This window comes from Hirundo rustica, chromosome 2, assembly GCF_015227805.2.
Source record: "Hirundo rustica isolate bHirRus1 chromosome 2, bHirRus1.pri.v3, whole genome shotgun sequence".
Lineage (NCBI taxonomy): Eukaryota > Metazoa > Chordata > Aves > Passeriformes > Hirundinidae > Hirundo > Hirundo rustica.
The window spans coordinates 83,441,643-83,457,070 of NC_053451.1; the positions used below are offsets into that span (position 1 = coordinate 83,441,643).

General features: G+C 39.0%; 1 protein-coding gene across 10 annotated transcripts in view; it reads left to right on the forward strand.

The window, feature by feature from the left end:
- The window catches only part of LOC120765775 (arylsulfatase D-like), a 34,300-nt gene that overhangs the window by 12,172 nt on the left and 6,700 nt on the right, over positions 1–15,428 (forward strand). For 5 of the 10 annotated variants that reach the window (XM_040090963.2, XM_040090992.2, XM_040090989.2 and 2 more), the window contains 7 exons: positions 639–773; positions 1,150–1,312; positions 1,598–1,719; positions 2,009–2,353; positions 8,784–9,051; positions 9,835–9,882; positions 15,295–15,378. In XM_040090963.2, coding sequence (XP_039946897.1) covers positions 639–773; positions 1,150–1,312; positions 1,598–1,719; positions 2,009–2,353; positions 8,784–9,040 — 1,022 coding nt within the window. In that variant the 3' untranslated portion in view covers positions 9,041–9,051; positions 9,835–9,882; positions 15,295–15,378. Of the gene's footprint in view, positions 1–638; positions 774–1,149; positions 1,313–1,597; positions 1,720–2,008; positions 4,554–8,783; positions 9,052–9,834; positions 9,883–15,294; positions 15,379–15,428 lie in introns of those variants that run through there. The other 5 variants (XM_040090978.2, XM_040090982.1, XM_058424086.1 and 2 more) reach the window with 3 other exon arrangements.

Below are 15,428 nucleotides of genomic sequence, written 5' to 3' on the forward strand. Positions count from 1 at the left end.
AGGAAGGAGAATTATTTATCATTTAGTCATTATGGACAAAAGGACCCACGTTTGCAAAAGAGAGAGAAGTCTGGTACACATATAGGGAGAATTTGGTTTCAAACCTGTGAAATATTTACACACTGCATATATAATTAAGAACATCAGAAATAGCTCAAGCATGATTTCTAAATTTAAAGGAACTTTGTTATTAATGCATATGGTGTCCATGCAGTAATATAATGCAAATCCTATCTGTGGTCTAGAAAATGTAAGATAAGGGTAACCTTATGTTTTTTGCATATGTTTCACGATGGCCACCACTGATGCAGAATCTAACTTTTTGGCACCTTAGATCATAATTTCTTTCCATGTTTTTACAATTCATAGTAGTTTTTGCCCTTGACAATACACGTTTCTTGTCTGTGACTGTGGGTCTTGCACTCCTTGCTAAAATACCAATAAAAAAGTGGATGCTACATATCAAAAATTTTCTGTGCTTTTAGAGACAATGAAATCATAACTGCAAATCTCAGTCTTAAAAGATATTAAATAATGAGTGGCTTTACTGGTAAATGTTTACAAATCAGAGGTTAAAATTTATGTAGTATGAGGGACATTTTTTGTTTTGTGATATATCCATATTCTTGCGTTTACAGGCCAGGTTCTAGATGCTATTGACAAGGAAGGCTTGAAAGATACTACATTAGTTTACTTTGCCTCTGATCATGGTGGATGGCTGGAAAGACAAGAAGGCAAAAGGCAGCTGGGTGGCTGGAATGGAATATACAAAGGTAAGAGCTGTCAGAGACAATGACAACCCAGCAACAACCAGTAAAATCTTGGGACACCTCTAAGGCCTAAGTAAGATTGTACTCTCAAGGAGTGACACTGGTTTATTACCAAGAAGCAAATATGTCTTGTTCTAATTAGGCATGTAACAATGTAGCAAATTCTAACCTGGGCAGGTGTCCTTTATAAGCATGAATTCTCAGATTATCATGGTCTGGTCTACTGAACACACTTTCAGTAATGCTCAGTAGGAGCTTAGCAGCAAAAGCAAAAGAGTGAAGCTCATCAAGGTAACATGATAATACAATAAAATTTGTGCAAAAATTCTCTGTATTTTAAATCAGACTTTTTTTAATTTTATTTTTTATTTAATGAAAGGTGGAAAAGCTATGGGAGGCTGGGAAGGAGGAATCCGCGTCCCAGGAATATTTAGATGGCCAGGAGTGCTGCCTGCAGGCACAGTTATTGATGAACCCACAAGCCTTATGGATATTTATCCTACAGTAGTTCACTTGGCTGGAGGGGCAGTGCCTCAGGACAGGTACAAACAAAAGCATCTTTATTCCTCCTTTCCCAAAACAATGGAAAATCTAGCTCGGAAACACATTCTAAGAGTTTGATGCTTTCTGTTTCAGTCCTGCTTTTCTAGACACATCAAGGTCTATGAGCTCAGTCACCTCTCCTTTACCTTTGAGATTCAGCCCCTACCTGCCATTTTCTGCAATCCTCTTTCTTGTCCAGAGCTGCCAGTTCCAGGGAGAGGTGTGCAGAAGAAGCACAGTCCTTTCCAGCTCACCCCAGCCCTATGGTCTGTTTCTCGTGCTAGGGTAATCGACGGCCGGGATCTGCTGCCGCTGCTGCGCGGCACGGCGGCACACTCGGAGCACGAGTTCCTCTTTCATTACTGTGGCGTTCACCTACACGCTGTGCGGTGGCACCAGAAGGACAGTGAGTACAGAGCTTCTTTCCAAGGAATTGTATTCAGTCTACAGGAAGGCACGTTGTTATAACACATTTTTTTCTGGGATTGCATCTTTCCAAATATTCTTTTCCAGGTGTAAGGTAAGAACTTATTAGCATTGCCTGTATTGTACAGCATCTGGAGAAATTACAGGACTACATTAATTAATAAGTGTAGAGCTGAAGTGCTGCCAGAAATGAACACTAGAAAAACATTCACTCTTCCTTGTGATAACTGGCAATGTTATAACCTTCTGTGGTCCTTTCTTTCCTATAGCTGGAGCTGTTTGGAAGGCTCATTATGTGACTCCCATCTTCAGTCCTCCTGGAGCTGGGGCTTGCTATGAGAGGGGATTTTGCCCATGCTTTGGGGAAGGAGTGACCCATCATGAGCCTCCATTGCTGTTTGAGCTCTCGCAAGACCCTTCTGAAGCCAAAGCTCTCTCGGCTGACACAGAGCCCCTCTTTGACACTGTCCTAAGGAGGATTGGCAGAGCCATAGAGGAGCACCGCAGGACGCTGACTCCAGTCCCAGAGCAGCTCTCTGTGTCCAATGTGGTGTGGAAGCCATGGCTGCAGCCGTGCTGTGGGACGTTCCCATTCTGTTGGTGTGATAAGGAAGGTGATAATAAACTTGTTGATCTCTAAAGGATAGAACCTGATACTTTCTCAAAAATGTATTTAGATTAAGAAGGTTTCCTTTGGGGGGTGTTGGCCCATGGGTCATTAATTTCTCTAAATGGACCCTTTATAAAATAATTGTTCCGGTGAATGGCACAGTATTAAGTAAAGGTAGCTTTAAGTTGGACACTGTCAGGGAGGGATCAAGAGAGATGATCTGAAGACCATGTTTTAACTAGCATCTGCTGACAAGAGAATTAATAGTTCAAATGCACTGAAGTGGGCCAAGATTAGAGCTGTACAAGCAATGGTTCTGAATGTATATTTTGTGCTGAATTTCTAAGTGATTCCTGGACTGGGTTCTCCCTTAATTTTGTTGTCCTTATTTCCCTTTTGCTATCCTGGCAATGCATTTTTTTATCCTTATCTCTCCTTTTGCTATCCTGGCAATGCATAAAGTGACCTTATAATAAATTTTGCAGACTGTTGCTTCTGAAATAATTAGAAAATAGTCTTGCCTGCACTTCCTCAAGAAATCTTTCTTAAGAGTGGCTTTTTTCATCCCTTGTAGCTAGGGTCTCCAAGCAGCAGTAATGATAACCGCTGATTGGCCTGGGCAAGGTGTAGGGCAATCAAGATGACAAGCTGGGCAGTGGCTGTCTGCACTCTCTGAGAAGGGTGGGACTCTGCTGGTTGGAGTCAGCCTCTTTTGATGGAGTGTTGGAAAAACACAACTTGACAGAGATGGGGCAGCTGAGGGGCATTTTTAAAGATTTTACTCCATTATCAATCTCATAGAAGGCTGAGACACAAGAGATGTAAAACTCAATGCTATTCTATCAGAAGCCACCATATTTCTATTTGTTATAATACCTTATAAATGTTTTTCAGCCTATTAGCTTTTGCCACACCATGCTGCTAATACTTCTAACACCAATTACCTATTATTTCACCCCATGTGATCTTGTTACAATGCATTTTTCACAGTTCTAATTCTCCAAAATATCTGGTCTGCTTGCAAGACCATAATTTGAAACTTGTTTTCAGTTCAATTTCTCTCTCAATGTCTTCTCTATTCCATGGCCTTTCTAAGTCAGCACACCTTATCTCAGAGTTTGCATACAGATGTGAGCTTTCAGTCAGGCTTTGACAATCCTCTACAAATCCATTTCTCACAAAAGAAAAGAAATAAAGGAAACTACTGTCCTTTTCCAAAGCTCCCTTTGCCTCCTGCTCCCTAAATAGCACTGGCAAGGGCCTTTTGACACTGATGGTCACAGTAGTGCCACGCTGATGACTGGTTCAGTCATTTGGGTACAGGACGGCACAAGTTACACTGCTGCCCAGATCTAAGTCATAAGTGTTTCCTACTGACAAGTAGCATCTTAAAAAGAAGATGTCAAGCACTAATTATGAAAACAAAAAATAATTTGCTATGAAAAAAGGTAGAGAATTAAGGTGGGTTTTTCTTCACAAGTTACATTTTCACACCACCAAAAAGGTAGGATTACTTAGGTCTATCTCTTTGCTTCTATGCCTTTTTTGCTGCAGTTCTTTCCTTCTTTGTGTTAAAATAGCTGTTCCTTATTAAGCAGCCTTGCAAGTAATGTTTTTCTTTGTAAGCCTGTAAATACATCTGTTCAGATAGACATGTTTACACTGATATAACTGAACAGTTAGGCATCTAAACATAATTTGTGCATTTGTTTTATTTCACTGTTTTTAACTTTTCTTTAACTACTGTACTAGGACCAATTTATCTTATTCATCTTATTCAGTACACATTTGGTTCATTTTGGTTTTATTTCCTCCTTTGCTTCCCACAATTCAGTCACTAGGAAATCCGGAGGTAAAAAATGCCCTACAGCTTAAAAGCAAAATTTTATTTTATGCTGTGACTTCATGCATTTCACAGATTGTTTTAATTCAGCCAGATGCACCATCAGTGCTATTGATGAGAAGAAGGTCTTATTGATGAGAAAGTCTTACTGTGAAAAATTCAAGACATTCACTAAATCCATTACTTTCACATGTTCTGATTGCTGCTCCTTCCTCCGATGTTAGAAATGTCTGAGTATTTTCCTCATTTGAGTGTATTCTATTTAACTGTTTCTTTCTTGGAGCGATTTAAAGGTCTTTTCATATCCAAAATGAAGTGTTTTCTTTACCTGAAATTAATGTGATCAGACTGGAATTTTTCAATTTTCTCAGTCATTTTCCAAGATATCACTTCCATTCTCAAGCCAGTGCGTGGGATTTTAGTGTGTGGGATTTTATGTCCTCTCAGTTTTTCAACACTTTTAGAAATGCACAGGTGTAATACCTGTGAATATGAGCAAACCAGGTTTTGGGGGGGGTTTTGTGCTGAAATACTTAATGGCACTGCAGGATATCCATTAGGACTAGAGGGTACTGGAAAACATCTGAGCTAGAATTTGTCCTGGACACCGGTGTTAGCACACAAAAGCACAGTGATCATCCCCTGCTGATCTCCAAAGTGCCATGGGATCAACAACCATTCAAGGTAGAAGGGACATTATACCTGGAGTGATGTCAGGCAATGATAAAGGCTGCCTTGACAGTAACATACTTGGGAACAGGCTGACTAGCAAGTACTGATCAGCTTGATCACACCTTTTTTTTTTTTTTTTTTTTTTTTCCCCCTATCATATTCATGGATTGCTATTTCAGTGCAAATAATTTGGTAGTTTTCATCTCATGATTTATGCTGGTCATAGCCTAAGATGACATAGATAGTGTTCAAGAGAGGATTTCAAGGAATCTCATAAAACTCTTAAGATCTAAATTTGGATTCTGATAATGTTTTCAAACACAGTCGAATGCAACATTTGAGCATGAAAATTAAGTTGTTAAAACATAATTATCTGTTTTCATTTGAAAATTGGACATAAAATATTTTTCTGTTTACTGAAAGGAGATCTGTGACAAACAAGAAAAGGAATAATTCTCTATGTATTATTTAAAATTTTATGGGGTTTGTTTGTTTTTGCATTAGAATAAGAGCAATATTTTTAAGCTGGTTTTGAACCCTCCTTGGCACATATTGGTCAAGTGCTTCAGCTTGACTTCAGCATGTAATCATCAAAAAGGTCACTGTTTTTAGTATTTCAAACTAAGCTTCTGTGGACACCATGATAGATTTTGATAATTTGATAATTTGTCAGGCTTCATAGATTAATAGTTTTATCCCATGCAGGTTGGTATCAGTGATATTTACACTTGAACACTATCTCAAACAAGACTGTCTGTGCTGTTAAATAGCATTGCAGGGGCAAACCAACATATCAGTAATCTGTGGCAGTACCTGGAAATGTCAAAATCAGGATTATAAATTTAAAAACTCCCACAGCATCTGTCAGTACCATGAAACTGAAGAGACACAATGTTGCCTCATAATTTGCACTACATGTTGTAACATCACATGTATTTTACAAATAAGTATTTTTATCCAATCTAAAAGAAGCAATTAAAAATTGTAATTGCAAATTACTAGTAATATATAAAGAACAAGCTCTTAATTGTCCTTTTTAGGATTTCACTTCAGTTTGAATTGTTTTGTCACTGGGGCTTCACTATTTGTTCTTGCACATTTTAATATCCTTCACAGTTTGTTAATAGTTTTTGTTGTAAATGATTTTACTAATCTCAGCAGAAGACTTTCTACCATTAGGTAGTCCATTTATTTCTTACTAGTCATTGCTACAATTAATTATTTATAACACAAATTTACAAGTATTTTTAAAAATAGATGTTCAATCTATATGAAAGAAGTTGAGAAATCAAGAAAAAATGTTGATAACAGGAGATACAGAAGTTGATTTATTTCACCCTTTTTCAGTCTTTCTCTGGAGGCCAAACTAAAGATGCTGGTAACAAAGAGTGCTTTAAAAGCATCATATCACCTTACTACACTTCTGATTATGGCAGATGGCCAGAGATATGAGATGGAGGAGCTTTTCCAGCTGGACAGAGTGAATTTACACAGATGTGAGAGCTGGGAATTGGATGATCAGATCTGCCCTGGAGTAAAAGGGCCAAACCCAAATCCCTACTTTTTCAGCGAGTCTTTGCAGAGTGGTTCTTTCCCTTAATTCTTGGTTTCTAATCCAGGAATTTTCTGCTGCCCTCCTAGTACAATGGTACAAATGAATTGTACCATTTCTATTTAGTTTTTCCAAGTCCCTCAAAAAAGAAAAAAATAATGAAATCTTTCTCTTCATATCTCTGAAGCTTTCCTTTAATATATTCTCCCTAATGCATGCAAGCATCCTATTCTCAACAGTGGACTTGAACTTGAGCTGGAACCTCATTCCTTGTACTCTTATTTCTTTGCCCCTTTTCCCATTTACCAAATACTTTTTTGGGCAGAAGGTTTTAGTGAAAATATTGCAGTAACTACTGCTATCTGCTGATAATATTTAAGACCCTAATGCTCCCCTTGATTTCTATACACCACACCCACTAATGATGCTATGAATATCATTGTAATTATCAACGGCTAGTTAGTAAATTCTGTTTTCTCCATCTTGCCACAGTGGCTTTTATTAATATTTATTTTGGCCTTTTGTGGCTGTTTCAGTTCAAAACCAGGCAGAAACACCATTTAAGTGTGGGGGGGTTTGGTTCACCAAATTGAGGTTCCTGGAAAATGAACCAATTTAATGTAGTGGGTCTAGTGCTGGCCAAATGCCAATGACTTACTAGAATTATTTACTTATTTTTCTGCTGCAAGATAAGATTTAGAAAGAGAGTAAAGCAGACTCAAAACTTTAAAGGGTATAACAAAAACTTTATTAACAGAACTAAAAGAAAAATAATAAGAAATAATAATAAACCTTTAGAACACTTCTCCCTCCACACCTTCTTTTCTTTCTCATTGACAATGCAAAGTGACAAAACTTGGGACTGTCAGTCAGTTTACCACCCCTAATATAGTCTTTTGTCAGACTACTTAGGGAGAGGAGTCTCTCTTGCCATGCCATGGAGATTTCTCCACAAGAAAGTTCTTTTGTGGCTTCAATGTCACATAGAATCAGCTGCCTGGGAATGGAAAATCTGTTCTCAGTGTTAGTCCCTCCTGTGCCTTTCAGCCTTCCCATAGCTGCTTTCTTGGGCCATGTGAGCTTATGGAGTACATATTTTCAAGATGAGCTGTTCAAAAACAAAGGTTCTCTTCCTCTATCTCTGAGATCATCTCCATCTCTGGGAACAGAGATTTTTGGGTGCAAAGGGTCTCCATCACTTTTGTCTCTCACTGTTCAAGCTTCTCATTTGGATCCCAATGTCTGCTTTGCTTCAGCATTGGTGCCTTTGCTCATGTCTGCAGTTTAAATGCTCCATCCCCCCCATGCTTTTTTCATGAGTTACAGGGACATTCCAGTGTATCATAGTCCATCACCATAGCCTCACAAGAGAATTTCAGCCCAAGACCAAGGCATCTCCTCATTCTCCACTCATCTGAGATTTGGCTCCGTCTTTACTGACCTTGGTTTCTTCATGTTTTTTCTCTACGTATCTTCACCCTTTCCTTTTCTCATCCTTGAGAGAGGATTGATGTTTGTGAGTTTCATCTGTGCAGTAAAAGAGTTAATATCTCGCCCTGGCCTGCAGGTGACCATGTGATCTCGGTTGGGGCCCCACAGCCTCCCCGCCCCTGCCCAGCCACCATGTGAGTAATGGGAGAGAACTTCTCTCTTCAAAATCTGGAGAGCAAGAGAGCTTTTCCCGGGGTTCGTTCATTTTTACATATGTCTTCACAGAGGCATATCTGCCTTTCTTAGTAGTTTAACAGGTTGCCAATTCTCAGAGTTAGCCAGCAATTGTCTTTGCCAGGCACAGAGGAAGCTCTTAACAACTCCCCTCAGAAAACCATTTCCGTGGCTGGCTCCTTCCCTCCTCACCAAAAATCAATTAATGCAAAACCAGCATATCTTTGACAAGAATATGTCTACACCAAGAATCTCTCTCGTATTTTCTGCCTTTCTTTGAATAAAGCCCTTTTTCAGTGTATCACAGCATAACACCTTTATACCCTCTTCTCAAACCAGTGTAGGCACACTTAGCCAGTAAAAAGAGGGGTCCAGTACACCCATGGGACTAGAAAGATGCATGGCAAGCCAGATTGTGCAACCACATGTGTATTAGTGTTGGCACAGGAGCAAACTCACAGAGAGAGGAACTATAATAACACAGGAAGGAATGAGCCAGGCTACCAGGACTGGCATGCACACACCAATGTGACAATGCAATGATGGATTTTCCTTGATTCCAAGGGAGCTGCATTAAGCAGGGCTCATTCTGCATTAAGCAGGGCTCTTCCACTTCCATCCACAGGGTGGTTCTCCACACGGTGCCCTGTAGCCGACAGTCTCACTGTTTTGCTGCTCAAGCTCTTCTGTTTGCCTTGGCAGATACAACAGCTGGATTTGCAGCATCAGCTTTAGAGAAATTCTTCCTTATTCAACATGTGTTCCCAGGGGAAGGTAGGGAAGCCCTTCCCTGGAGGAGTCAGGATGAAGTAAATGCCTTTGCCCACTTTTTTAAACAAGACTGGTGCCTGCCAATTACTCTATATGATATGAGCCATGGTTTTGATAATCCCTCCTTGGAAGCAAAGATAAGAAAGCCTGAGGTGAAGAGGAAAGTGACAACAGTGTTCCTGCAGTGAGTGAGCATGGAGTAAGTAAAAGATGGGGGAATGTTTGAATTTTGGGTTGTTTGGGGTGTTTTTGTTGTTGTTGTTTTGGTTTAGTTGGTTGTTTTTTGTTTTTGTTTTTGTTTTTTTTTTTCTTTTTTTTGTTGGGTTGTTTTGTTCTGTTAAAAAAAAAACAAAAAACCCTACACCCACCCCCAAAAACCCCACCCTTGCCTAGGTTTTTGGAGACAACTTATTTTTTTCCTTTTTCCAACAGACCTGAGTAATTTTTGGCAAAAGGGGAATTTGCCATCATTTTCTGCTGAACCCTGGGGTTCAGAGTGGGAGTGGCTGCCAAAGCCAGTGCTTTCTGAGGCAGATTCCACTCCCCATGAGACAGTGCTGGGAAGTTGAGCTGGAACAGCGAACCCTGCACTGCAGAGCTGTGCTCTTTTTGGGAGGATGGCCTCCAGCCTCTTACTACTGTCCTTCTCTGCCAAGGTCTCAGACTCCACCTGCCGGTGGAGCTGATCCAACAAATAGTAAAAAACCCCATGGGATTAGGGTTGCAGCAGTGCATGATAGGGGAAATCAGCTGAGTATAATAATTAACAATCTGTGTTTTCCTTCCCTTTTAAGTGTTTCAAACCAAAATTCAGTTTTTGGAGATGATTATTATTATTATTATTATTACTTCATAGGGATAGACACGAAGCATGATTTACCCCCTGCTTGCTTCTCTGTGTCTTTTCCTCTAGCAGACATGCCCCTAATTGCTGCTCCTTTAATCTCATTCCTCTGCCCTCTTTCTGCCTCTGATTTTCCAGTTGTGCGCTGCTCTTGTCCTGGCTGGAAGGAAAATTCTGTGTTCCTAGGTGAGTAGTTTGAAGCCAAAAGGTACAATTATATTGTTTAGACCAGCAACTGCTAATCATAATGCGGAAATGCTCAAGATAATCTACAACCTAGGGCCAGAACCATCCCTTACTGCTGTTACTCTGAAGGCAGAGTGCTCCACAGCAGCACCCTGGCCAGAACAGGATGGCCATAATAAATTTAAAAAATTGGGTTACTTGCCACAAGAGTATTACTTACTGACAATGCACAAAGCTATGTGGTAACATAATCATAGTAGCAGAGAGCAAGGATTGATATTTTTCATGCCACTAAAAACTGTATTGCCCCCATCACCCCCAGTGAACACTGTTGAAGCTGGTTCCCTGAGGGTGCAGAATGGAAAGGGGGAAAAATAAAATAAAATAAAATAAAAAAAATAATAATAAAAAAAAGTTACTGATAATCTGCTTTTGACATCCTTCCAAGGGCATCCCGTGTATTTTGGTTGATGAGTAGCACCTCTGGCTCACCAGCTTCAGCCACTCACTGAGAAACTGGCTGTGCTCACATCAGATGGAAGTTTTTAAGTTCTTTACTCTGTCTTTCCCCACTTGTTGCCTCTCCTTTTCTGAACATCTATATACCCAGAAGCTATGTAAGAGAAGGGTCAGCAGGATGGAACAGTATGTGACATACAGTATGTTGAATGTGCTTCCTTTAGAACCATAATATAATATGAAATTAGCATTTTTAGTTATGTTTTAATATACTCTTTACTGAGATTAAGCTTTTCTGTAGCATGTTTTTGTATAAGGTGGAAAGCAAGTGCTTATTTTCAGCCAATAACTAAGTAAAGAGAGACTGTTGTACATCACCAGTAAATATTTCTATATATGTAATAATTGTAATTCAGTTTTTTAATATTTAAATAAGCGTTGAAGCATTTGGAGTTTTGCTCTGGTTTTGCAGCAGTGTGCAAATTATTTCTTTCACTGTCTGAAATTAGACAAAGGAAACAAAAAGACAAATTCTTTTGTTGTGTGTAATTACTGGCTTTTAGTTTAATTAACAAGGATTTATTCTGAAATTTTCTGTTGGAGTTGGACCTCTCTTATCATTTTTAAGAATGAGAAGTTTCTTTCATTCTGGTGGATTCCCAGTGAGTGGTGGCATCGCCAGGCTTTTGGGAATTATGGTGCAATATGGGATATGCCTGGCTTTAATAAAAATTTTGGTAACAGGGAGATATTTTTGAAGTGGAGGTTTGTATTTTCTTATTCTCTGTAAATTTATCTCCTTTTTTCTTCTATTCAGCATATCAAGAATTATTAATTCTGATCAAGGAACACATTCAACAAGTGAAATAGAGGATGGGAGAAGTACCTAATGCTAAGCTACAGTCAGGGAAGAAGAGACTAGTTTTCTAGCAGTTTCAGGCTTGAAGATTACTTTCTGTAAAACAAAGCTGGGGAAAAAAAAAAAAAAAAAGTGCAAACCAGAGCCTACACAAGGCTGCTGGCTAGACAAAGCTGTTACCAATCCATGTTGAGTTAGGTCCACCTACTTCAGCCCCATAATAAACTAAGCAAAAATTTTGGGGGTAAATCTCTTTAAGTGACTGTTGAGGCAGCTGCAGACTTTGTGGCATTCCTGGCAAGTGGAATGCATTTTATTGGAAGTTGATTAAGCCTTCATTTATGGTTGACAAATTTGGAGAAAGAAATGGTAGACCAGTCGTGTACTAACATCTGCTGAAGAGAATGACTTTTGGATAAGGTTTGCAGATAATTAAAACTGCTTAACGCCAATGTGTCCACACAAAATTTGCTGGCCAGTTTCTGCTGTCTGGGCCCCTGGGATTTGATCTCATTTTGCATAAATGTTTAGGTTGGATTATTAGATTATTATTAACCCTATGACCTCTTATGTGGAGGTACCAGACTCAATAATTGGTGCTCTGCACTTCTGATTGCACCTTTAAAATACTTCCCTGGAGAGCCTGTTTCCATGCTTTAGAATCCTTCCTCTGATTTTTTTTTTTTTTTTTTTTTTCCCCCCCTTAATATCCTGTCTAAACCTCCTCTGGTACAACCTGAAGTAATTTCCCTCTGTGCTGTCACTTGTTATTTGGGAAAAGAGACTGACTCCCACTTCTAACTTCTTTTCTGATAACTGTAGAGAGCAATAAAAAGTTTGAAGGATTGATTGAATTCCTCTTTTACCTCTGACATCATGCTGATGACTGTGCCCAATCTGTTGCTTTCTATAAGCTTAATTTATTTTCAAGATTGCATTGCTACATTGCAGAGACATTGCTGCCATTCTCTTCAGGTTGGCAAGTGTCTGGCTTCTTCCTGAATGCATTTGTTTGTACTTGGACAAATTAAAATTGTGTTGTTTGAATTGACCCACCTGGAGTTTTTTCCCAAGAACGCTGGACTCAAACAAATCCGTTTTCCTGAGGCTTCATGTGCTTTAAGTTTTTGTTGTTCCTTTCTTTACCCACATTTAGGAAATTAAATTCTATTAAAAAATATGTCATTATTTCCCCCCACCCTTTGTTTTAATCCTTCCCTGACTGTAAGTGCCACAGAACTAAAATTGTGTCTTCCTTTGTACAAGCTCTCACAGAAGTAGTCCAAGGTGTGAGGCTCTTGCACAGGTACAGCTTCCCTGTGAAATCTGGAAGGAGCAGATTTCTTGAATAGGAGGGTGCTATAATTTATAATGCTGTCATTCTCTAGATGTACACTGAGCACAGCAGTATCAACTTAGAACATAATTCTAAGGAAAGCATAAGCACCAATTTCTCTCAACATTGATTGCTGGCGCCAATGGCTTCTCTGTCCTCAAGATCATTGTTAATAATGCTCTGTGAGCTCAGTTATGGTGTAAGTCCATACTGAGTCTTGTAAACAAAAGTTACATAATAGTTGCCTGTATTTTTCTGATGTTTTTTATTTACCTGATTCATTAAGCAGATGTTGTAGAATCACTTAGCAATACTAGCTTCTTTTTTTCTTTTCTTTTTTTTTTTTTTTTTTCTTTTAATGTTTTCCTGGTTTTAGGCCATGAGATCTGTTTCTTGAGTGGAAGTCTCTGGCTATGTCTCTATCATAATTTTCAGAAATAACATTTTAGAGAATTTTGAAAAGGTTTACATGTGTATGTGTCATATATATGTTTTATACTCTTCTTTTCCTATTGCTTTCAAAGTTTACTGGTGTTTAGTAACTAAACATACTTGCAGTCTTCCTCCATGGATTGCTGAAAAATAATTAGAGCTCTAAGCATGGTTATTTTATAGTGCACAATACTGCTACATAACAACTTAGAATACAGACTTGGAACTGTAAGCAGTATGTTACCTGAGATGGAATTTGTCCTTGACCCTATCTTAACGCACAAGCAGGATCACCACAGGGATCAGAATATATACAGCATTTAATACCATGAGAAAATAAAGTGCTGGGAGGGGGCTGAAGACATAGGTAAAAGCAGATTTCATAATTTGTGGTGGTTTGGGTTTTTTTGGGTTTTGTTTGTTTGGTTGGTTGGTTTTGGTTTTGTGGTTTTTTGTTTGTTGTTTGTTGTTGTTGTTGTTGTTTTTAATATGAGACAGGAGGGGTGGAGCACACTCCTCTTGTCCTCATTTTTGAAAAAAGAATGCCTGAGTGATTCAAAGGGGCTGTCAAGGACTGCTTATTTCCAAGGTCCTTTTAGAGACCTCCCTGCAACTCTACCTGAATATACTAGTGCTCTGAAAGGATTCATTGTGCCGCTGAAATGCCCTGCAACTCTTAAGAGATACAAGACTGGCAAAGAGAAAATTCTCCTTTCCTTAAAATTAATATTCCGAGTGTAGAGATGGAACTATCCTGCAGTGCTTCTAAAGCAATGTTTTACCACAATTCTCTTTGTCACCATGTAGCTTAGTAGTAGAATGCACTAAAAAAAAAAAAAAAAAAAAAAAAACCAACAGCCTGGAACTTTGCTCCTGGATAGTTAAAGTCCCATAGGCACTGGTTAATTATTTACAATTGGGAGTTCACAGTCATGTTTACAAGCAGTGCCGTGTGTTGGGTTTGCCCATCAGAGGTGATGGTTACTTATTTATTCAAAACCACGTTTCTGTATGTAGGTTCTTTGCATCCTAAAAGGATCTGCAGAAGCTCTCTCAGTCTGGGCTAGAGATTTGCCTCATGTTTTGCAAAATCAGTACATATTGTGATGATGTGTGTCCATCTGAAAATATCAATCTAGGGTTAGGTTTAAAGGCTATTGATAAGTAATGCTTGCTAGGCATATTTAAGAAAATTCTGGTATGCCTGTGTAAAAATGTAAATTCTGGGGTTTTCTGCAGCAGGTATTTATTACAGCTGATCTATGTGTGGGTCCTGGCTGGCATTTTAGAATGGCAGTAGGGGAGATGGCTTCAAGTAAACGTATTCTTGATTTGGAAGGGAAAGTTTGTGCACACTTTTCCTCTTCCCTTCCAAATATAATTAAAATGGCTTTACTTGCTGGAGACAAAATACTCAAAAATGCCACCATGACAGAACATGGGTCTTTATAGAATTTATGGAAATTGGAAACACCAATTTTTCTCAGCTCTTGGAAGTTTTTGCTACATATTGAAATCCATGACACTAGTTCAAGATGAAAATTGGTGGCTGAGGTTATTTTGGCACAAACAGGCCCTTACAAGTACCTCTTAGCTTTGGTAAACCCCTACTTGCCCATCAGATTTTTTTAAGTTCCTTTGGAAGTTGCAAAATATTAACCGGTCAGTATTGATTTATGAAATAGATTACTTTTTTTTCTGCTGGACCAAGCTCTATATATTGTTTATGTATTGCTTGATGGAATGAGTTGAGACAGATACCATATACTAAAATCAAACCAACAAAAACGCAAACAACTAAATAAAATCAAGATGATGTGTAAATATTGGCTTGGCAATCTGGTGGCTGCTCTTAAATCCATAAGAAAATTATTCTGTGAGCTGTCTCAAGTGCTGATGCAGCCAATGTAAAGGAAAGGCAATGCAGTTTTGTAGCCAATGCTAAAAATTCATTGTCAGGTTTGCCCCTGCCTATGTTTCTCTGCATTGCATCAAGGTAATTGATGGGTGAAACTTGATGCCTTTACTGCAAGGAAGAGCTCAAAAGTCAGAGCATGGGTTTCCCTTTCACTGTTGTGGTCCTCCTTGCACGCAGTGTGGTGAGACCAGAAGGAGGTGGCACCAATGTGGCTTTTTTCATATTTATCATGGTTTCCATCTTCAAAGTCTGTAGGTCTATACAGAAAATCTGCTTCATGGTGTTTTGGGTGCCAGGGTGTGTGAGAAGACATCTCCTTAGTCAATAGCTCTACTACTGTTGCTTGGAGGAACTTTCCATTTTTCTCTATGGCTTTGTAGTTGTGCCATAAGTTTTCTTTCCTGCCAGGTGGAGCTCACTTCGCAATTTAAGTTTTTCATCCACCTGGGGCTGAAGCTTGCTATGGAGAAAGAATTTGTCCATGCTTTGGGGAAGGAGTGACCCATCATGAGCCTCCATTGCTGTTTGAGCTCTTGCAAGAC